Source organism: Oryzias melastigma, linkage group LG7, assembly GCF_002922805.2.
Source record: "Oryzias melastigma strain HK-1 linkage group LG7, ASM292280v2, whole genome shotgun sequence".
NCBI lineage: Eukaryota > Metazoa > Chordata > Actinopteri > Beloniformes > Adrianichthyidae > Oryzias > Oryzias melastigma.
Window position 1 is genome coordinate 22,689,558 of NC_050518.1, and position 23,340 is coordinate 22,712,897.

At 40.3% G+C, this 23,340-nt stretch overlaps 2 protein-coding genes across 5 annotated transcripts in view; one reads left to right on the plus strand and one right to left on the minus strand.

Moving 5' to 3' along the window:
- The window catches only part of spryd3 (SPRY domain containing 3), a 62,021-nt gene extending 43,156 nt beyond the window's left edge, over nt 1-18,865 (plus strand). For both annotated transcript variants that reach the window (XM_024292451.2, XM_024292452.2), the window contains 4 exons: nt 4,586-4,643; nt 12,597-12,716; nt 12,803-12,942; nt 15,946-18,865. In XM_024292451.2, the coding sequence (XP_024148219.1) occupies nt 4,586-4,643; nt 12,597-12,716; nt 12,803-12,942; nt 15,946-16,080 (453 nt within the window). In that variant the 3' untranslated portion in view covers nt 16,081-18,865. The remainder of the gene's footprint in view (nt 1-4,585; nt 4,644-12,596; nt 12,717-12,802; nt 12,943-15,945) is intronic.
- A 2,669-nt stretch (nt 18,866-21,534) lies between these two features.
- The window catches only part of lima1a (LIM domain and actin binding 1a), a 33,633-nt gene continuing 31,827 nt past the window's right edge, over nt 21,535-23,340 (minus strand). For all 3 annotated transcript variants that reach the window (XM_024292457.2, XM_024292458.2, XM_024292459.2), the window contains one exon: nt 21,535-22,919. In XM_024292457.2, the coding sequence (XP_024148225.1) occupies nt 21,917-22,919 (1,003 nt within the window). In that variant the 3' untranslated portion in view covers nt 21,535-21,916. The remainder of the gene's footprint in view (nt 22,920-23,340) is intronic.

Genomic DNA, 23,340 nt, shown 5'->3' on the forward strand with positions numbered 1-23,340 from the left:
TCCATGGATATCTTTTTTAAAATAATTGTCACATTCATTATTTGCTTCACTTTGTTTCATTGAGTTTAAGCCCATTCCAAATTCTTCCCTTCTTCCCCTTCTTCCTTTAGCCCTCCAAACGGAGAGTTTTAGGCTATGTCAGAATTCCCACCTTAATCCCTAACTGCTAAAAAACTATATAGGGGAGGACTATATAGTGATTTCAAAAGTGATTCAGACACCAAGTTCACTAATATTCTTCTTTTTTTTTTTTAAATGCCGGATATAATGCCTCCAATTTCACAAAGTTAAAATCTAATCAGTACAATCATGTGTAATGATGATGAAAGTGTGGATGGTTTATTGTTTTTACAAAAATGTTTAACCGCAGTTCATTGTTGTCAATATTTGCTAATGTAGTACTTCTGGAAAATTTCTAGGGCACTCAGTTTTGGAATTGGGGATTCGAACAGCACCACAAAATGGGGAACGCCCCCCACCCCCCCTTATTCGTGGGGGTTAGGGACCGGAGACATCCACAAATTGCCGAATACAGAGAACCCCCCCTGTCCCCATCTCACCCCCCGAAGAATGTCTGTAACCGATCCAGACAAACCAGGAGCGCATGCTTCCTCCATCAAATACTAAACACCTGCTCCAGATAATTATCATCCTTCGCGATCATCTTTTTCAACATATCAGGATTTTTTTTGGCCGCTTCTGAGTCAGCTCATGCCATTTCTCCATACAGGGGCATGCGGTGATGCATGTGGTGCGTCCTTCAGACGCAAACATTTCATACAAGCGTCTTGACCGGAAGAGTCACGTGACTGAAAAAAAATCCGCAAATATGTGAAACCATGAATTAAAACCGGGAATATGCGGGGGAATACTATATAGTAAAAATCACAAAATCAACATTTGTAAACCAAATAAAAGCAACAATAATAATAAAATTGTTAGATTTATCATTAAAGATAATTTAGCACATCTTAATGTGTTATAACTTGACATATGCTCAGTGGCCTTGTGGTAGAGTGTCCACCCTGTGAATGGAAGGTTGTGGGTTCAAATCCTGGCTGAGTCTTACCAAAGACTGTAAAAAAGGGACCCAGTGCCTCCCTACTTGACACTCAGCATTAAGGGGTTGGATTGGGGGGTTAAACCACCAAATGGTTCACGAGCGCGGCTGTGTCCGCAGCTCACCGCTCCCCCAGGGGATGGGTCAAATGCGGAGAACAAATTACACATATCTAGGTGTGTGAAAAATAGTGGGACTTTAACTTTATATGCTTCCCATTTGTGTTCCATTACCACACAAACTAAACATAATCCATTACTATTCCTGTGTTGTATTTGAACCTAAAAAACGATTGTGGACTGCAGAAAATCGCCATTTTATTCATTGTTTTTCACTGTTCTATTTTGTTTATCTTATTTTCATAATGTAGCCAATTCAATTACTATTGTTAAAACACATGTAAGGTTTTGGGTTTTTTTTATACTAAGCTGCGAAATGTGCATCTACTGTTAAGGTACTACAGGCATGAACATGAAATTTTATGCTGAAACATTAAAAGTAGAAATATGCCAATACATTTTCTGAGCTGTTTGTTATCCACAGTATAATTGGATATTTCAAGCTAGCAACAGTCTGCAGTAAATTGTTGTCTTTTTTAGGGGGTTAGTTTGTAATCTTTTCCCCTCGTATGACCACTTGTGTTTTCGTGATGGATGAAGAAAACTTCCAGAGTTACATTAAAGCTGATGGATGTAACAATTACCCAGAAAACTGTTGTAAAAGCAGCCATTTAATGCCTGATCTATTTATCAGGCACAAGTCTGTGGTTTACATTGAATAAGTCTTCCTCTTGTTTACTTTGCAATTTCGAAAAGTTCTTGCAGATCACTCGTATCGGTGTCTAGACCTCATCAATCAAGGGGTAAACATTTAAAGTGCTGTGGCCCCCACGGCAGCCAGCCAGAGGAATCCTCCGGCTTGTGGTTGAGACGAGCGGGGAGAGGAGCAGACTTGGTGGATCAAGGGGTTTCAGCCTTGGAGCTGGACCTGCATTCCTCCTTGTCTTTTTGCTTTTGCTGATGTCTCACTCTGTCCTCTCAGTTTTCCTTCGCACTTCTCTATTTCCTGCTGCCAAAGTCCCTGTGGGGTTGTCCGACAGCATTGCTGAAATTTCTCTCATGTCGTTCGGGCCTCTAATGTTGCTCTTTGTCTTGGCCAAGGCTTCACCAGTGTTCCTCTGTTCACTTCTCATCTTCATGAGTATAAACAGTAATGTTTTTTCTTTTTTATTTCAGTAATACCCTCTCTAAATTATTCTACCTTTTTTTTATTTTGTACAGGTTGCACTCATATTACTTGAATTTATTCACAACTTGAAGCTCCTTTGGGGATCATTTTGGGTCTATTACCTATCCTTCCATTTTCCAAAACCACTCAGTTACTTTCAGGACCCCCAGGTTGCTGGAGCCTATTCTCGCCACTGTTGGGTGAAGGTTGGGTACACCCATAGTCACTGCATATGAGAACTGGGGTGTTACGTCACCCATAAAAAATTACTTGCTTTCAGATCCAATTAAATGAAGTCAATTCAGTTGCCATTTTTTTCACGATTTGAACGACGTCGGCAAGCGATGATTGGTCAAAGTCAGTTTGAGGCATTGTTTCTATGACAATCTCAGCCTCCAATCAGGAGTGAGTTTGTTTGAAGTCCGCTGTCTCACCTCTCCACTGAATGCAGGCTCGGGAGAATTCGTCAAACTTTTGGAACGTGAGATCTTTTATCAATTATCAATTTTTTTTCACATTGAAATGATTTTTTATAGTTATAGATGATTCAATGTGATTCCTCCTCAGACAGAGCAATCTGATTGGATTATCCGTTGTGTTATCTTATGGGGTTCAGATGACCCCACCCTTGTGTTGATATTTGATCCCTTCCATGACAAAGGTGGACAGGATTTTATGTCTGCCACGGACACCAGTGAAGATAAAAAATCTTTTAAAACAAAAGTTCAGTGCACTGTCTTGTGGAGTCCAGATGACCCAATTTTTAATGTAAACATGCCGAGGATAGCACAAGGGTTACAGGAAGAGAAATTGATTCATCGATTAATCGTTACACCCCTATTTTTCTGAAGAATTTAATGACCGAGTAATAGGAGTTTATTCCTCTATAGAGATTTGTGGGATTTTGGCTTCTTGGAACTCGCCGCTACTTCCTGTTTGGAACTCGAGGAGAGAGGGGTCACACAGTCCAGTTGTCATATACAGTCAGTAGATGGGTTGCCAATCCATTGCAGGGCGTGTGAGTGTATGCTAACTTGAATAGTTTGAGCCACAGAATCAAAGGGATTCAGCTAAGAAGCGAGCATTGACATGTGACAGAAGATCACATCGACATCGCACACCTGCTCGTCCCTTTTGTTGTTCAGAATTGTTTCTCTAATGTAATCGAGGTGCAGGGTAGAAAACAAATAGAAATGAGTGGTAATTATCTTTGAGTCCCATCATGCTTGTTTCTGTTGGCACGGTAAAACCTGGAGAAACGAACACAATGCCATACATGCAGGCCGATTGGTGAAAACACGCCGTCATCTCTGGGAGACGCAGCAGGTATCCAAAACAAATGGAAAGATGGAACGGATTCTTCATGCTCGTTAACTCATTAAATTGGCTGAATGAGTCCAACTGCTACTTCAGAACTTGCAATGGAAACATTTAAGCCTCAGCTTTCGCCTTTGTACCTCAGAGCTGATTGACAGCGTTTTTCATGCTTAATTAATTTAATGTAATGCTGCTTGTAAGGAGTGACCCTTTTCCACATCTCTGTGTCCACACTTCACAATGAAAACCTTTTCCAGTGAAACTGTGGTTGTATCATAGAGAATAATGAGTACTTTGCTTGCAGCTGTCCATGAACATCTAAAAACAGGTTTACAGCTTGACCACAAACCTTAATCTTGAGACTGTAAATGCACTGATGCAGCTAATGCCTTAACACGCAGGAAAGGTGATGCACGTGTCTGCCGGCAGCATTTCAAAGGCAAGAATCAACTCATCAGTTTGCAGAAGACACTGAAATTACAATAAACCTTAATTCTACTTGATATGTTGGAGAAGAAAGCTTTCATCTGTCACATTTAACTGTAACGCTAAGTAGGTATTTAGCTTTTTAACTTATAACGGCAAAAAGCATTAAGTTTAGAAGAATAAATCTGATATTTAAGCAATTTCTGAATGTTGAACTGTGTTTCTGAGCATTAAGGATCTGGAACTGTTTCTCATCAAATGTCAAAGGTACTTTTTTGTTTTTGGAATAAACGCTCCGATGAATATTCCACACCAGAAAGCTGTCAAAACCTCACCTTTTGTTGAAGTTCCCACTCTGAAGGTTTGTTAAGTGGGTGTGGTGCTCGTATCAAAGTATAGATTTTTATCGAAGTTTTTCCACACTGGGTGGTGTTAGTCCGTGAACATGCTTCCAAAACAAAATGAATAAACACATGATTTTTGCTTTAGTTTCTGTTATTTTTCAATAAGCGAATTCCTTGATGGTAATCTGTGTTCCTGCTGCCTGTTTTCCAGGACTATCCCAAGAACAGACACCCGGGGTGGAGCCGAGGTTCCGTCGCATATCATGCAGGTGAGGCTTGTTTTATAACCTCTCTGTTGAACGTGCGCTCCAACTGGAAGCCAAGACTCTTGGACTCAGTTAAATAAATGCAAATTTATAACAATTTTTGCACTTTTATTTAAAAAATGTCACACACAGCTGCTTGTTCATGGGCAGTAGTAGTGGGGGAAAAAGTTTTAACCACAAAAAAAGAAGAAAAAGTGTGATTGAAATCAGAACTGACACATATTTCTTGGACTGTCAGATCAAATGTAATATTAAATTTTGATTTTTTCTTAAAATAAAGATTGTTTTTAATTTGGTTAAACATTTTTTTTAAAAATAGCTCTAGAGACAGGGGAACATTGTGGTAAACAACATGAATAACATTAAGATCTTGAAAGTAGGGGCGCCAAATAATCACGTTAATTGCGATTAATTCATTACAGACAATTTTTTTTCTGCATTAATCTAATTTTTAGTCTATAACTTTTGTCGTGTTCTCAAATATAAAGAACAAAGGTCCATGAATGTGTGTTTGAACTCTGCTGAAAACGTGTATTACATTGCCTTCGTGCCCCTGCTTTGCTGCTGTGATGTCATCAAAATGCGACTTTGTAGTCCTAACAGTACTAACACTAACAAAGCCACAACTATATTCTAATATGTAAGGTAAAAATCCTGAAGAGGTATTAGTTATAAATTAATAGGGTACGCTGAGGGCTGATTGTATCAGATGGTAAACTGTGGAATAATGTATGTCAACATATGTAATATGATATAAATAAGAATTGTGTTCAATATTTTTGGGTGGCTCAGAAAAGTGTTACTAATATTTTTATGTGTTAAATTAGAGCACTCTGTCCCTGATGTTTTATTCTTGCAGGTGTGAAAGTGCAGGTTTGAAGTCTGTTATATTAGGAAAACTTCATAAACCCACTTTTTTAGTTGTGTTTTGATCTTTTACTGTGCCACGGTGTCACAAATGTAAATGAAAATACCTTAAGATTAGGCTTTTCACAGCGATTATTGAATTACATTAAAATAGAATAATTAGATTAGATTAATTAATCACACAAAAGATAATCGCATGACGGCGGTGGTGCTGTTTTTTTATACTTTCCCACACAGAAATGTTTTTTTTTTTTTACATGATGAAAAAAATGGGTTTAAAAAATAAAATATTTGCTCTAAAGTTCCAGGTTCAACCATGTAAACTCACCACAAATGGAGCTAAACAGCTGTGATGTAACAACCATTGAAACATTTTTCCCAGAATTGGTATTCATACATATTGGTAGAATACAATAAACCATGACGGCTGTTATCTCTAAGTGAACTTAATTATAAAATGTATGTTTGTAATAAAGAAATCTTTACCCTCCCACAATCCAAGCTGCAACTCAGTTTAGATGGTACTATTAATCTTTGGTTTTCAATTACCCTCTTAATGATGATTTAAAAGTGAAGGCAGAAAAAGAAGATTTTGTCAGTTGTATTCATCTCCAGAGTACCACAGAGCAGGATGTGATTGAGATGTTCAGGAACCCCCTCAGCTCTTATTGCAGAATCTTCCCCATCCATGCTTAGAAATCAGTTATTCTGTTGATGGGGGACCAGAGGTATGTTTTAACTACACAAGCTACTTTAGATTTCCACTTTTTTATCTGACGATCCTCTATCACAGCTTTGTTGTCTGAGATAGCGAACCCGCACTGGCTTTAAGTTTGTAGTTATTTTATGTGGATTGTGACCTCCAGAACAGCTGCTAAACACATTCTGTTGTTCACTCTGCACATTCCTCTCGTGTTTTCAGCTTTAAATCCCCGTTATCCCTTTGCAGATTCCATTTCTGCTTTGGATGCATTATTATTAATAACAGTTGATGCTGCGCATCCTGCCAGAGTCTGCGGATGATGCCTGGCTGCTCAGATGCAAACGGGGGCCGGTCATTCAGAGGCTTACCCAGAGGTTCTGCTCTGTGGCTCTTCTTGCTTTGGCTGGTAGGTGCTGGACTCCACAGAGAAGTTCATATCTGAGAAGGACTTACACTAATCTCATTGATTAAGGATGGAAATGTGGTTTCTTCCTCCGCACAGAACAGAAATAATGCTTGGGATGAAATCAAGGCAGCGCATAACAGAGTCTGCCATTTTTAGATATCTTCTCCTGTACAGTTCAGCAATCTCAGGAATCAAACAGAGAATCTTTCATTCTGGGTCCCAACTGCCCGTATGGGTGGACCTATATGGGACATGCAAGACATGTCAAAGTCATAGACCACCGGTCATAGCAAACACTTAAACAACATGCAAGGAAGTAGGTGAGAGTCAGGCATGTCTTCTGGATTTTTCATATTTTTGACCCACCCTAAGGGGGTCTTAAAGGAGCCCTGCGTCTAAAGCAACAAACACCTGTTTGAACTGGATTTTTTTTAAAGAAGACATGACACAACTGGAAGATATACGGTATTCTGCATCTAATATGAAAGGTTTTTTGGTGATCACTGCTAGCTCAGTGGAGACTTTGGGTGTTGGCGTTAGACTGGGGCAGAGCAGACTCTTCCTGAACAAGACGGTCTCGCTCTGTGAGGTCAGATCGTGAAGACCTGCTAGTTTTTGTGGTTATGGGAGGGGCTACCGTTGAGACCTCAGGTTTTTAGAAGATTAATTAGAAATGCGTCGATAAATCGAAATACCGCCTTGGGGTTCTTTATAGTGAGGAATAAACACACACAAGCTCAAAAAGTTGTTTTTTCATGGTATGGCCCCTTTAAATCTGTACTTTTAAGTACTGGTGACCCTTGACTTAGATGAAGCAAAAATGTGTTCTTTCACTTCATATCAAAGCACCACACTTTCTTTATCCACTAATTTCCAATACATTTACTTTTTTCCATCATAGGTTGAATGGTGTTGGAAACCACTAGTCAGCTGGTAAACGGCTGTCAGATTGGTGAAGCAAAAATCGTTCCTGATTCCCAGAGTAAAGCTGTAAACTGGGTCTGATGTGTTTGTCTGTAAAAAGCTAAAAAAATCAAAGTAAAAGCATCAGGGTAAGAAGTAAATTACCCAGATTTTCACAACTCATTGATTCAGACATTCAAAATTGATCAGCGAAATATAAATTTTGAATAAGTGAACTATCTCAAGAACGACTGCAAAGTGTAGGACTTTTATCGTTTCTGTAGTTGCTTTGCCCCGCCTTCATAATTCTTTGCCAATGCCTGAAGCGATCTTTAGTCACAGGCTTTGGTTGGAAACAGAAATGTCCTGTTGAAAGCAGTCTGCTTACAGACGAAGCACCAGGTTCTGGACTCGATCCGGACCAACGGACACTTCCAGTCTGAATACACCCTGAGGGCTCATGTGTTGCTCATGGACACATCGTCACGTCCACTCACCCCTAGACTGAAACTTGACTGATCTGCCTTCTAAGCCAAAGTTTTTACCTGCTATTTGTGAAAGAGATCTAGGAAACTGTCGACTTTGTTCCTCATCATCAGTAAGAGGTGAACTTTCTCTCTGAAATGATACTTTGTATCACTTAACAGGAAATTTAACTCATATACCACTTATTTGAGTTTATTAATCGTTTCTAGCATGGTCAATTGCAACATTCATTCAACATGGAAACACCACATATAAATAACAAAAATAATTCACAATCAGATTCAGAGAGTATACATCCCTGTACCTCTTTGATATTATTACCTTTACCTATATAAACTTAATGGTTAATCTTAAACCGTCTGACACGTAGTGGAGGACGGTCACACCCCTGCATCTTCCAATAATGTTTGATAATGCACACTTTGTCAGGCATTTTCACTTTGATTCAGATTGGTCTTTTTCCAGACTTCTAAAAAAACGTTTCAAAAATGTTATTTTAGCACTCACAGCTGCATCTTTTAATTAAACCCTGCTGGTTAACATTTGAACAGGTCATTGTTGTGCAGCTGAAGTAGAACACCTTTTTTAATATGCTTGACCTACGTTGCTCATGACCACATTGCAAAGATAAAAGATCGTTAGGATTCTTTGGATCACAAGATAAACTATAAAACCTTAGTAAAACTTTGCACATTCTGTACTTAAGTGTTTTTTATACTTTTTGCTCGGATATCAAATGCCTTCTTTTCTTTCTTGTGACATTTATGCACTTTAAAAGTGTTTTTTTCCAGCTCTGGTTCTGGTTTCATCCTGCATGTTTAGGCTGTGGGGGCTCCATCAAGGAGAACTAGCCATAAATCCATGCCCTTTTTCGAAAGCCCTTAAACCCCCTCCGAACCCCTCGTAGAAATGACTCACATGTGCTTTGACTCAACACCCGCAGTCAGTGGATGGTTCCCCTACCACCATCACCCCCGTCAGATAACAGGACTCAGCTTAACCTTTGTGCTGCATGTCAGCGATGTGGTTTAATCTGATTCCAGACTCTGCAAAAACACATGTAGAGCAGCAAGGTGTTATATAAAGGAATAATACATTCTCCCGTTATAGAATGTCATGGATTTACATTTCTAGTTGAATCATATTTAAAGGAAAAGCCTGATTTGATGCACAGCACAAACACGGCCCTCAGAAAGTCAAACTGGCAGATTTTTTTGTACAAAAAAAATTACTAATGGGGTGAGAAAAATGGTCTAACCAAGAATTTTTATTTTAAGACGTTTTCTCAAATTAGGATTGTTTTATAATTGAAATGCTTTCTTATAAGATTATTTTTCTTGTAAGACATAAGATAGGACACTTTTTTTCTCGAAACAAGATTCTTTTCTGTTTAAGATTCAGTTTTTGCTGTGTGTACATTAAATTATGTCAATAATAAAATGATTGTATGAGCTTTTACCTAAATTTTAATAAAGAAAACACAAATGCTAACACCCAAAAATGTGGATTTTTGGAATATAAACGTCTACACATCTGATCCAGTGGTTGTATGAATTATTTATTTTTCAAAATTCCTTTCTAGAGTTAAATGTTATCAAAAAGACAATGTTCTATCGCTCCTTTTGCCTTTTCTACGATTTTCTTTTCATTCTTGGCTTTCTTTATCTTTTTTTTGAGTTCCCTTGATTCTGTTCTTCCTTTCTTCCTGCAATTTTGGAGGCAAAGCTGCACAATTTTGGTTTCTCTTTGGTTTTTCCTTTTTCACTTGCTGTTTTTTTTATTTTATTTTTTTCTAATTTAAACTCCTGGAAGAGTCTCTTCAAGCTAACTTGCTGTTGGCGGAATATTCCATTGTTGCAGATTTGTGGAGGAGGTTCAAACACTTTCACAGGGGCAGACTTATGCAATCTCAGTGATTTTTTTTTTAATTTTTTTTTTATAACAAATAATCCATCCATCCATCCATCCATCTTCCTGACCGCTTTGTCCCTTTCGGGGTCGCGGGGTGCCGGAGCCTAACCCGGCTGCTGTTGGGCGAAGGCGGGGTACACCCTGGACAGGTCTCCAGTCTGTCGCAGGGCCTCAATCACACACACATTCACTCTCACATTCACACCTAGGGGCAATTTAGAGTCACCAATGAACCTATGAAGCATGTTTTTGGACGGTGGGAGGAAGCCGGAGTCCCCGGTGAAAACCCACGCATGCACGGGGAGAACATGCAAACTCCACACAGAAAGGTCCCAAATCCCCCAGGTGGGATTTGAACGGGGCCTTCTCGCTGTGAGGCAAGAGCGCTAACCACTGCGCCACCGTGCAGCCCGTGACAAATAATGATTACCATAAAAATTTATTTTAGGAATACTTAGAAATATTTTAAGGCTTCATCTCTGGGCCTCAAAAATGCTGGGGGCCCAAGCAGTTGCCTACCTTTGCCTAATGGTAAGCCCCCCCCCATGTTGCGGTGGTTGAACAGGAGGAATAATGTGGATCTTTTTCTAACTTTTTGAATTTCTCTTAGTTTGTGAGGGCAGAAATTCTGTTCAATTTCTTCATTGACTTCCATTCTTAGCCAGGTTCTCCCATCCTGTGGATCCAGAACCAAGTCAGAACCAGTTTAGTCTTCATGTGTTTACAGAAGCATTACTTCATTTACAGGTCATTAAACATTTTCCAGCATTTTTCCAATCCGTTAAACACAAAATGACATCCTAAAATGGACTTTTAACCAAGAACAGGAGTACAGATCAACCAAGCTGCAGGTAGAACCTCATAACTGAGCGAAATCTCCTCAGAAACAAGTTTGGGTTGTACTCCATACAAGAAGTTTCACAATATGTTTAAATTATTCCTGAAAGACAACAGATCAGTCCGTTAAAGTTGAGAAATGTGGGCCAAAGATCTGGACCAGACGGCTCTGAAAGCTCAGGGCTGTAAGGAATGCTGGTTTTGGCTCGGGTCTTGTTTACTCCACTGTGATACCGCAGTACATGCTACATTTACACCTACTTGAGATCCGATCAGCTCCAGCCTGGCCCACTTTGTGGTCTCAACTGATGTGCAATTCCAGAGCATGCTTCCTTACATTACAACATGCTGTTCCTTTTTTTAGATCTCACATTCAGATGCTGCATGGATGCAGATTTAAAGACGGTATAAGTAGGATGCGTGCAATTTTCAGACCTATAAGTTATCTCCAAGCCGCCACCAATGCGGCATTTAATTTGTTGTACGCTCTGGTGGTGGATGTCCTTCCAACCATTTGTCGTTACCATCTCTGTCCTGGTCAAGTCCAGGCTAAAGCCTAAACCCACTTCCAGCAGCAGTCCTTGTCATTTTCCAAAGCCCTGCTCTCCTATTTTTAGCCGGGATGGCCTGTGCTGGTGGGGCTTCGCCGTTTTCCTCGTGTGTGGTGTTGTTACAAGGGCCCGCATGGGAGCTGTAATGATACAGTGTCTCTGTCTGTGTCCCGGTGCTCCGATAGTCTGTTTAAACAGTATCCTGAGCCCAGGATGAATCCCATGACAACTCCATAAATATTTACTTTCAGTAGACATGCTGCTGTGCTTGAGAAGCACTCGTCTGCAGGCTACTTGTGCAATGTTTTTCTTTTTTCCCCCCTTAATGTTGATGACTTTCCTTGTTTTTTCAGTTTCTTTATCTTTTATGAAGACAAGTGTTTTTACAAGTCCTGCTTTCGCCTACACATCACCTGACACGGAACATCAGCAAGTCTTCTACACAACCGCGTATCTTTGTAGATGTGTAGTAAACGGTGAAAACTGTTCTCTGATACCAGTCTTTGGCTCTTCTGTTGAATATGGTAGCTAATCAATCACATGATTAAACCATAAAATCCTACTTTTGGAAGTAGTGCCAAATCCTTTCGAAGAACCAAATGAGCATCTCCATAAAACTGGTACAATGGGCTCTTAAAGGGCAGCACTGGCAACTTACATGGCTTCCAAAGTCTACCAACTGAATAAACTTCATACCGGCTTCCTCCAGACTGCTACTTAAACAGGCATAAAATGTACCTTCCTCTCAAAGAAGGACTTTGAATCACTGAACAAAGGTCCAGTTCTCTTTGTTCTTGGCTCAGCTGAGATGCTTCTGATGTTGTTTCTGGTTCTAAAGTGCCTCTAAACAAGGAATGCAGCAGTCAAAGTCCATGTCCTGCTTTCATTTTTCTGATGAATGTCAAAGTTCTAAGTCATGCAGTTTGTTTATACTCCCTAAATGATCTTTGTTTGAAAATCTTTCAAAATGTGAAGTTATTTCTGCCACTTCTTCACCTTTTCTATATTTTCTTTCCAAAACACTTTCCATTATTGGGCTTGGATTCTGTGAAAGACTTGCTGCTTTTGTGACTTCCTTCAAGACTTAAAAATCATCAAGCCCTTAATCTTTGTGGCCAAAAATGACTGATACTGACTGATTTAGATCAAGACATCATGGTTTGTGATTTAAGTTCTGTTATAACTAACCTAAAAACCTAAGATTATTGCCTCCATTGGTCACCAAACCCAAGTAGATTTTTAAATGAAGAGTTTCCAGAAGAATCTCATGTTTGTGGGTTTTTATGTTGTAGATGATGGGAAGATCTTTCATGGAAGTGGCGTTGGTGATGCTTTTGGTCCTCGCTGTTTCAAAGGAGACATCATGGGCTGCGGCATCATGTTCCCACGAGACTACATCCTGGATGGAGAAGGTGAGGCTTTAAATGACCACTTATTACCCACAAGTAATAGGTTGACAAAATCTGAAGTGATGAAGAGAGTGCGTTTTTGCCACAAGGTGACGCAGACGACTGTGAACGGCTGGAGTTCCGCCCAACTCCTGCGGCTGTCCAGAACGTTTTATACCTCAATGATGAGGAAGATGATGAAGAGGACGGGGATGATCAGGAGCAGGACCAGGACGGCCGAAAGGTGACGGTAAGTCTCGTTTGTGTGTACATCCAGAGCTCATTCTGAGGTTGTATGGAAAGCTAATTGGGTCAAAAATCATTTAAACTGTAAAGCCTCAGCCACATGCACCTGTATGGGGGATTGACTCATTTGAGGAGCACAGGTGTGTCTTGCAGTTTCCTTGAGGCTGGTGTGGACACCTTCAAGTCCCACTCCAATCATCCTTTGATCTTTTTTTGAAGCGTTCCCATTGATCTTGTTATTAGGATTATGCCTGTAGCCCAAAATAAAAAAAACTGTAGTTTCCTATGGAGGGATTTTTGTGTCGCCACATTGTAAGCAAAAGTCACAGTTTTGAGATAAACATTTTCTAAGTTGCAAACAAAATGTAAAGTGTTGCAAATATAATATTTTAAGAACTTTTTTTGTTTTACTTTGCAAATGTTTTTTTTTTATAAAAAAATTGCAAACGTTCTTAGGTGCGTAGTGCCTCATCCCACTTCCACCCTATCTTTGGCTTTGTGTTAAACTTTTTCTGTCAGCGTTACGTTTGTGCCACCCCAGACAGCCTGCTGATTTGTCTAGATTCTATCCAATCAGGTGTCTCTGCCTTGCATTGCGATGCTAGGGGAGCAAAGTGGACTTTCAGTTTTTATGTCACAACTGAGAGCTTTTTTTGTAATATGCTCCTGATTGGTCTCAATTTGAATGAAGGAACACTCGGACTTTGGACAAATCCGAATTCTTCCCCTTCCCCTCTGGCTTCTCCCCTGCATTTGTAGGGGTATTTGAAGTGATAAGGGCGTCTGATATTGTTTCACGCTGTGTTGGGGAAGATAAATACATTTCTTCACCTGGGTGTGCTCTGAAGTTTACATTTAAATGTAAGTAATGACTTGTTGTTTTAGCACGACCTTTAAAAGTTATAAAACCAATGCTGTTATGTATTTCTGAATGCTAACAGTGCCGCGCTAACGTAGCTGACCGGCGACTATTGAAGACATCTTAGAGTGGGAGTGACGTATGTATTTAAAGACACTATTTTTTCATAACTCCCCGTTTGGAGGGCTAAATCCAGGGGTAGGGAGAAGCCATAGGGGTAGGGGAATAATTTGGATTGGGGGGTATTAAAGGAGCCCCGCGTCTAAAGTAACAAACACCAGTTTGAGCAGGAATTTATTAAAGACAGGACACAATTGGAAGACGATATTCTGCATTAAAATTCAAGTTTTTTGCTAATCACCGCTAGCTCAGTGTTGGTGTTAGGCTGGGGGTGGAGCTGTCAGAACTGACTCTTCCTGAAAGGGGCGGTCTTCCTCTGTGACATCAGCACAAGAGAACCCACTTGTTTTTGTGGGTATGGGAGGGGCCGCTGTGGTTTTTAGAGGATTACTCAGAAATGCACGAACAGATCAAAATACGGTTTTGGGGTTCTTTATAGTGAAGAATGAACATTATAATACTCTTGAAAGCTCAAAAAGTAGATTTTTCATGGTATGGCCCCTTTAAGGGACGTCATGAAAATGGAACGTCCCCCAAGAAAATGATTGATAAATGCATTGTGAAGTATTTATAAGGATATTGTAAGTTGCTTATGATGTACGAGTGATGCTGTTGTACGATGCCCTTATCCCACACTCTAGTTGTTAGTAAGGTACAAGTACTGGTTCATTATTCACATACGCTACAGTGTTCAGTACCTGTAGGATTTCTACACTACACTCTGATTGTCTTATTTCCAAATATCTAACAGTCCGGCTGTATATATAGAGTGTTTTTTATCATGTGAACAACACTAGCAGGCTCGAGGGGTTGAAAAAATGCTTCTCACCTGCTTCACTCTTTCTTACCCTAAGTGTCGTACAAGTATAACCTGTCCCCTATGGCATGCCCGTAGAAAAGATGGTTCATCAAGTGGCCTACAACCCATTTTTCACCCACAAAATGTCTGTTTTCTTAGTTGTGACTAAGCCCTAAGAAGCTGTACACAAATCTACTCTGTTTTACATAGTTTATGACAATAAGTGTCAATTCAATTGTAATAGCAAAATGTTCTCATACTTATTTGTTCGTTTTTCATTTTCTGCTGAATTTCTCGCTGCTTTCCAGTCTCCTGTTGATCTCTAGCAGAGGTTTCACAATCCGAGAAACATTGTTCCTGAAAACCTTTAGCCTGTTTCATTCCTGGCATTGCCAGCTATTGTTTCCTGATGCTTCCAGATGTCAGGAACCTCCATGAGGACCATCACAATCAGTTACATGTGAAAGCAGCAGCGCCGCTCGTGCTTTCTGCCAGCAACGTCCCGTTCTCATTACAATCAGTCAAATCCTCTTAACTCCGCCGTGTTTGAGTTCGGCGGTGCTGTTTTCTTTTTAGCCTCGGCTTGTTGCTTCTGGGCGCGCTCGCTCCGTTGTGCAAGCCGAGGCTGAGGGGGTCTCAGGGCGGGGGGGGGCAGCACTCACGCGGGTACCAAAGAGTTAGAGCTGCGATCCACAGATTTCGCCGTGTTTATTGAACGTGACAGAGGAGCTGCGGAGCGACTGTGCTGTTGTTTCTCCTAATGATATATGCCCCACTGTGCAGTGAAAAAGTTAGACCTGTCTTTTTGGACTGGGTGGTACAGTAAATGTTTGACATGTGACTCAGGCCCATTCATCACAGACAGTACTTCACTTGTTGTTTTAGTGTGTCCCTGTTTGCTCTCAGACTTGGAAAGAAGTCGTTGGTATTAACGTTGAAAAGCCTCTTGATGTTCCTTTGAGAACAGCTGGATGATGTTTGATTAGTCACTGATTTAGTGGAGACATGTTCTGTAAACATTGACTTTTTTTTCTCCTTTAGAAGACGGACTCCACAGTATCACCTGTTGTGATGATGTTTTTTCAAACTCCTGTTGAGATGTGGTCTCAAAGTGATGTTTTCATTGATATCAGATGGTGTGAAAAACGTTTTTTTTTTTCTTCTGGGAATGGTATAAATGGTATAAGTATAAAAAGTGAAACTAAGGTTGCATCTTTGTGTTCTTGCAGGTGTTTTTCACCAGAAACGGGAAGCTTATTGGCCGACGAGAGATGGTAGTTCCCCCTGGAGGCCTCTTCCCGACCGTCGGGATGCTGAGCAGCGGCGAGAAGGTCAAAGTGGATTTGCATCCTCTGAGCGGATGAGAGTCGGATGGACCTGCGAGCAGCCGGCTGCACTGTAGAGCTTTTCACGGTAGCCTAGCCTGCTGCTAACAGCAGCACACATGCATGTCGCTGGCGTCTTCCTCCTCACTGCATGGGATTTCACTCAAGAAACCTGTAGGTTTTACAGAAACATAACTCCACGCCGCTGCAGAACACAGAACCAGAACCTCCTGAGAACCATCCAGTGGTTAACTCTATGCAATCTGTCCAGCCATTATCCCCTCATGCAGCCTCGGCCTCCATGCACCATGACTCCGGAGCAATTTGAGCTGTGAAATCCCTTTCATGCGGTCTGGCACACTTACTTTATTTCATTTGTCACAACCCCAAGCAAAGCAGAGCGAGGCCAGCGCTTGTGCCGAGTCAGAGCTCACTGGCAGTTTATGTTTCTGGGAATCTGAGCCCCCTCCACATCCTTTTTCTTTTTTATGATCCCTCTTGTTCCACTATAGTCCTAAACCCAGCCTGCTCAACCTCTTCCTAGTGGAGGGCTCCCCCGCCTGAGCAAGAAGGGAACTGCAAGTGCTCCACTGACAGTATTAAGGCCACCATATGAATAAATGCTATTTGAGAATAATAATAAAATCGAGAAAAAAAGTATGCACTTTACAATAAAATTATGAAATATTTGGGGAAAAAGTCAACAATTTCAGAGAATAAAGTGGCTATGAGATCAAATGTAACAAATTTCAAGTTGTAAAATCATGTGGAAAAGTTGATCATTCAAAATAAACAAAGTCATAAACCGTGTTAAAGAAAAAGTCAGCAATTTTTCAAGAAAAAACTATAAAAGCTATAAAATTAAAAGAATAAAGTTGTAAAATCATGTGGAAAATAAGTTAACTTATGAGAATAATCTGGTAAAATGTTAAGATAAAATGCAAAAAATAAAAAAATAAGGTTGTAAAATCATGTGAAATAGTCAACAATTTACATTAAACAAATTCATTAAAGCATGAGCAAAATAAGTCAACAATTTATGAGAAAATAAGTCGTAAAATTAAGAAAATTAATTTGTAAAAATCATGTAAAAAAGTGAAAAATTTTTGATAAAGTCGTAAAATCGTGTGGAAAAAAGTCAACAATTTACAAGGAATAAGGTCGTACGATCGCATGAAAAAAAAACGTAACATTTACGAGAATAAAGTTGTAAAATTGTGAAAAAATTCACAGTCATAAAATTGACTTTAAAAAAAATCAAATGTTTCTGAAAGTCGTCCTAAAATTCTAAGAAGAAAGCTCTAAAATCACGTGAAAAGTTAACAATTCGTGATAAATGCATAAAATTGCATGAAAAAAGTGAAAAATGTACGAGAAAAGTAGTCGTACAATCGCATGAAAAAAAAACGTAAAAATGTGTGGGGAAAAAGGTCAACAGTTCATAAGAGTAAAATTGTAAAATTCTAAGTCAGCAATTTGCAACAGACATAAAATTGTCTGGCAAAGAAGTCAAAAGTTTATGAAAGTCGTCCTAAAATTCTAAGAAGAAAACCGCAAAATGAAGTGAAACAATTTTGGATAAATAAAGTCATACGATCACATTAAAAAATACATGAAAATAAAGTTGAAAAGTCTAAAAAAAAGTCAACAATTTACTTAAAAAAAAAGACGACGTACAATTAAATAAAAAAAAAAACAGTCAATATTATAATTTATTATAATCATTTTTTTATTTTAAAGTTTTAAACATAAAAGTAAAATTTATGAGATTATATCAAATGTATGAAACAAAAGAAAAATGTCTACAACAACAAAGAACCAAAATCATCTTTAGTGTGTTTAGATGTAGAGCACTTTATAAGTGGTTACTTCAACACAAAATCTTTTAGCGAGTCAATATTGCATTTTTGTAACATTGAAAATAATTTTCTGGAAATTTTGCCCCTTCAGAAGAAAAGGTCACACAGATTTGGTAGAAATTGTGTATTACAATATTTTCCCATAATTTTACGACTTAATTTATTTATTTTCGTTGATGGTGGCCCTAATCCTGTCATAGAAGACAGCTGACGCAGTGTCTCTCAGAGTAAAGGTGTATCCTCCATATTCCAGGTGCATGTGGGAGCTAAAGATGACGTGAGTGTTTTTTAATTGCACTTCACGTTTATTTTGAAGGGAGAGACGGAAGGAAGTCACTTTTTAATGAACATAACTGATCCAATGTTTAATAGAAAGCTGCTCGTTGGAACAAAACAAAACGCCATGTTATTGAAATCATTTTAGAGTCGGATCATTCAAAACTTTTTAGTTTTTTTTTTTTGATTAGTCATAAGAGTCCAGACTTTAGGAGAACTGTGAGATGTGCTGAGTCATCATGAAGAAAAAAAACAGCAACTATAGGTGAAGATGTGAGGTTGCACGAGTTCATGATGAACGATTATTGGCTCTGATTGTTCTTCTAAATGTATTTATTGGTGAGGAAGAGCACATGGATCTGTTTGATGCTGTCTGTGCCGCTCACCTGACTGCTGGAAGATTCAATGAAGACAGCGATGTCTGTGCACGTGTGTGTGTGTGCGCGTGTGTGAGAGTCTTGGTGAGTGATGTTTGTGTTCCCCACTATTGCTTTAATCATCTGTTCACGGTGAACGACGAGAAAGAGAGTCACCTTATTAGAAGAATCAACGAGAGGAGTTGAACTGTAATCGTCATGGCAACGTCTGCCTCCTAAATCGATCTGCATTAGGGGTTCAGATGTTGTCATGGCGACAGAATCAGATGTGGACCAAACTTAAAACCCAAGAGTTTTCTTTAAAAAAAAAAACGATGAAAAATTCTGATTTTTAGGTACATCTCTAAAAATGTTATTTTTAAAAAAAGTATTTTGTGAAGTTGTTGCACAGATGGAAATATTTCAAACTTTTTTAGCTCTAAGCTAATAAAAACTCAGAAAGTACTGTTGGAAAATTTGAATATTGTGAACGTCAATTGGCTCATGATCTCCAAACACCTAAAGAGTCTGTGATCTCAGTCCGGATCAGCAGTGAAAGTCGTAAATGTGAGAGCAGAATCAGGCCAGGGTCCTTTGAAAAAACACCAAACCATCACCAAAGAGGATGAGAAAGCTTAAGATTAAGATAAATGATGTAAACTTTAATAAATGATTTGTTTGTGGTGCTGGAAGCTAAACCATCACAGTCTGCACTTTGATGATGCGTCGTTTTAACTGTTGCACCTTCATGAGAATGGTTAACCTCATGTTTTCTTCATCTTTTAATTATAAGAGGAGAATGTCTTATTTTTCTATTGTACGAGAAACAATCCTTCTTGTAAATACGTTTTTTTTTCACGTATTATAACTTATCACTGCTCTTCTGACTACAACACCCACAATGCTCCTCTGCAGCACATTGTTCACTGCACGTCTCAGATCATTCGGGTCTGAAGGAAACAGCAGCTCTCCCGTAAAACTGCTGGAAACTCAAAACTCCATTTGCTGAAGCCTTTTTTGTTTTGGGATGCTGTAATATCTGAAACTTTAGTTTTGATTTTATGTCTTTTTTGTTATTTACTATAAAAGGAATGAAATGATTAGACGATCAGGAGTCTTTGTGACGAATGTTTTCTGCTTTCCATCAAAATGTCTGGAAAACAGAAGTTTTCAACATTTGATCTGCATATCGTGGGACTGAAAATGTATTTTGTGGGTATTTTTTTTTTCTTTTTGTTGAGTTTTAAAAGAATGTTTTCATGTAAATAAGACGTTTGTCTCAGGTATATAATTAAAGATTCAGATGATATCATTTGTGTGAATCAGTTTGTTCTTAAAGGAACAGAATTTCATTCTTCAGGTTGGATTGCTGGACTGGGGCGCCACGCAAAGCCAATGTAGTCCCAGCTGCTTTAGTGTTTTACCCAGAAAATATTCAGTGGATTAACTTTGTTTACAATTAATATTTAAATATGTGGAATGATTTCATTCACAAACTGCATTCTAAGGTCTCCTTTGTAAAACCAAAAATGATGAATTCATCAGTTTTCTGCGATTCCTGTTGAAAAAAATAAGTTAAATATGAAGCGAGAGAGCGGGACTATTTCAGGAAGAGGAGATCCCGACTAACTTCAAGCTGAAGGGATGTAGACTGTAACTGTGGATCTTCTCTGAACAGCTTATGGGATTGGACGGCCTGCAGTCCTCTTTGGTTTTTAAACAGGAACACGAGCAGCACAAACCCAAACAAGGTGGGAACGCAGACATGGTCAGAGAGATAAGACCTTCAGACCTGGACCTGCTGCTCAAGCAAAGCAGCTTGAGATGCAGCCAAAGTGCAGAGAGGAGCATCCTAATCCTCAGTTGTGTGGGCAGAGGAGGCTTGACGTCATTAAACTATAAAAATAAGAGATTAGTGAACAAATGCACACGGGGACCTGTTCTGTGCTCTGATAAAACCAAGTATCAACGAACTAAAATTCAGGAGTCGTGTGGGACAGATTCACAGCAGGAGACAGGAGGGTCTGATGCCCCTAAAAACCGATGAAGAAACATCTCAATACAGGAAGTCCAGCTTTGGTCAAAGCATGCAAAAAAATAAAAAATAGGCTTTTATTTTGTCAACTGTTGCTAAGAGAAGCCTGAATTCAGTTTTTGACTACATCTGATCTGGAAGTAGAAATTAGGCAAAACCTGTCAAAACTAAAAGATTCAAAGTCCCATTCTCATCTTTTGATCTATTTCCAAAGCATTCCCAGAGGTCTTAATTATGATTTTTAGCCAAATTTAATAAAGCTGTCGTTCTCTGGGACATAGTTTCTGCAGAGCAGCAGGAGCTCATTAGAAATTCACATCCGAGTTGAGGCTGAGACAGTTTTAGACAAGCAACCCCATTCCCTTCCTGCTGCTGAGAGCTCTCTGTTTACATGATCTCACCTTCAACCCCAACCCAACATTACTGGTGCAACAAAAATGGGGAGCATCGTCAGAACTAGTCGTACACTTTTGATCCAGATTAAACGCAGACGTGGAAAACAAAGACGTTCATAGATCTATTCATCTACGCGTGGATGCATCGTCCAACCGGCATATTTTTGTGTCCCAATCTCTTTTTCAAATGACATTTTTACATCTGCTTCTGATTCACGACAATTTGACTAAAGAAATCCAATCTTAATGAGTGATCATAGAACACCACAAGAGCATGTTTAAAACACCAAATACACCATTTTCCTCTGCGAGTCTTTAGATTTGAAGGAAATGAGACCAAAATAACCAAACATCTGAATTTTGAGGAAAAAAAAATATAAAATTCTTTATTGCAGCAAATAAAATCATTTTGGTAAACAAACAGAACTTCAGAGAGAATAAAATGTTTAAATGAAGTTAAATGACTGTTTCAACTGTCGAAGTGATAGAAGGTTAAATGAAGCTACTGTACGTTTAAGCTTGAATTTCTGAAGCATGGAATGAAAAACTAAAAATCTTAAAAAAAAAAAAGCAAACATTGTGACATTTATCGATCAGGAAAAGATTTCCACTCAAAGTTAATATTCATTTATTTAAACAGAAGAGGCTTTAAAAACAGGGTATTTTCAGATCGGGTTACAGCTCTTTAAAAATGGAAATCATGATCCAAAGACGTCGACTCTCCGTCAGCAGAACCCCGACAGACAGGTGGCGCTCTTTCAGCACGTCAGGTCCAAAGCTTTGGTCAGGATTCATCTTAAAAACATTGAAAAGGACTAGACTACATTATAAAACTATCCTGCAGGAATGGCTTTAAATGGCTTCAGACGGTTCAAAGAGGCACTAAGACTCAACGTTCCTCCCCAGACGTTTTGGGGTTTATAAAAATAATCAGGAGGAGTTCTGGGAGTCTCCTCACACGTCCTCTTCGTCATCGTAGCATCGGTTTCGTTTGATCATCTCCTCCACCGTCAGCTGCTCCTCCTCCTTTTCCTCCACCTCCTCGCTGTCCCAGAAGCCCACGTCCTGAGAGGAGCGGCTGGCCACCACCTCCCCCTCAGGAGAGGAGATGTCCGTGGGTTCTGCGGGACTCTCCTGGTTCACTGGCATCTCTCCATTCAGCTTCTCTTCCTCCTCCTCCATCTGCTCCTCCTCCTCCTCCTCTTCTGCTGGACCTTCTGTCAGCTCCTCCAGCTCCTCCTCAGAGGGATTGTCTGCCGTGTTGCTCCTCATCTCTCCGTTGTGCTCCTCTTCTCCGGAGCTGCTGTGCACGTCCACACAGCTGTCCTCCGTGGGGGTGTTGCTGTCGGACAGGCCGCCGTGCTGCAGCTCCATGGAGGCCTCGGGGCTGAGCTGCCCCCCGCTGGGCTTGCTGCTGGGCTGTGTGAAGGCCAGGCTGCGCTCCTTCAGGGAGGAGCTCTGCAGCAGGCAGGGGGAGCCTCTGGCCTCCTCGGGGGACGGGGTGAGGGAATCGTCCTCGGGAGGCCACTTGGCTCTGATGGGCTTCCCGGTGGAGCTGATCTCAGAAGCTGCTGAGGAGGAACTCTGGGGGGAGACGTCCTCCGGCTCCGTTCGGGGGGGCCAGGAGATCTTGAGCCTCCGGGTCTCGGGGGGTCTGTCGGCCTTCTCAGAGGATCCTTGGCTCCGAGCCTCCATGCTGGCCATCAGGACGTTGACCTTGGCCAGCGGGGTCTCCTCCACGCTGGGGCTTTCCAGGTCTGGGGCGGGGCTCTGGGGCTTGGCTTTGCTCGCACAGCTGGACTGCGGCGAGCCCTCCACGCCATCGCCTTTGCTCTCCCACAGCTCTTTGTGAGGCCGGTGGCCGAAGCCCTCGTCGTAGTTTCCTTTGGCCTTGAAGAGCTGGCAGAAGTGCGGCTTGCAGTAGACGTTGTTGTGCAGGGAGGCGTAGTTCACCAAACTGGACAGGAGACAAAAGCAGCAGATGAGTCGTCAGGAACCGTCCTGGACCCACTTTCACCGACCGTGTTTCCCCCGTAAGACGAGGGATAGCCAGCAAACTCACGACGTTGGCTCAGAAATCCTCAGAAACACAGAAAAACTTCATTGTTTGAAACGTTGGCCGATGCTTGACCACATGTTTCTACTTTCAGTCCGCTGGCTGCATTTCTGAGCGAGCTCTGCAAACACTTTTAAGAGCCTGAAAATAATAAAAGTTAATTCAAACGAGTTGGGATTCTCTGGAGTCTTTAAAAAAGCTACTAAATAAATAATTCTGCCTTAAATAAACCTTTTGTTCTGCTGTCATGTAAAGAGATGTTACTGGAGATGAGAGCCAGAGCTTCACCTCTGACTGTCACAGAAGTCAAAGGATTTGAGTC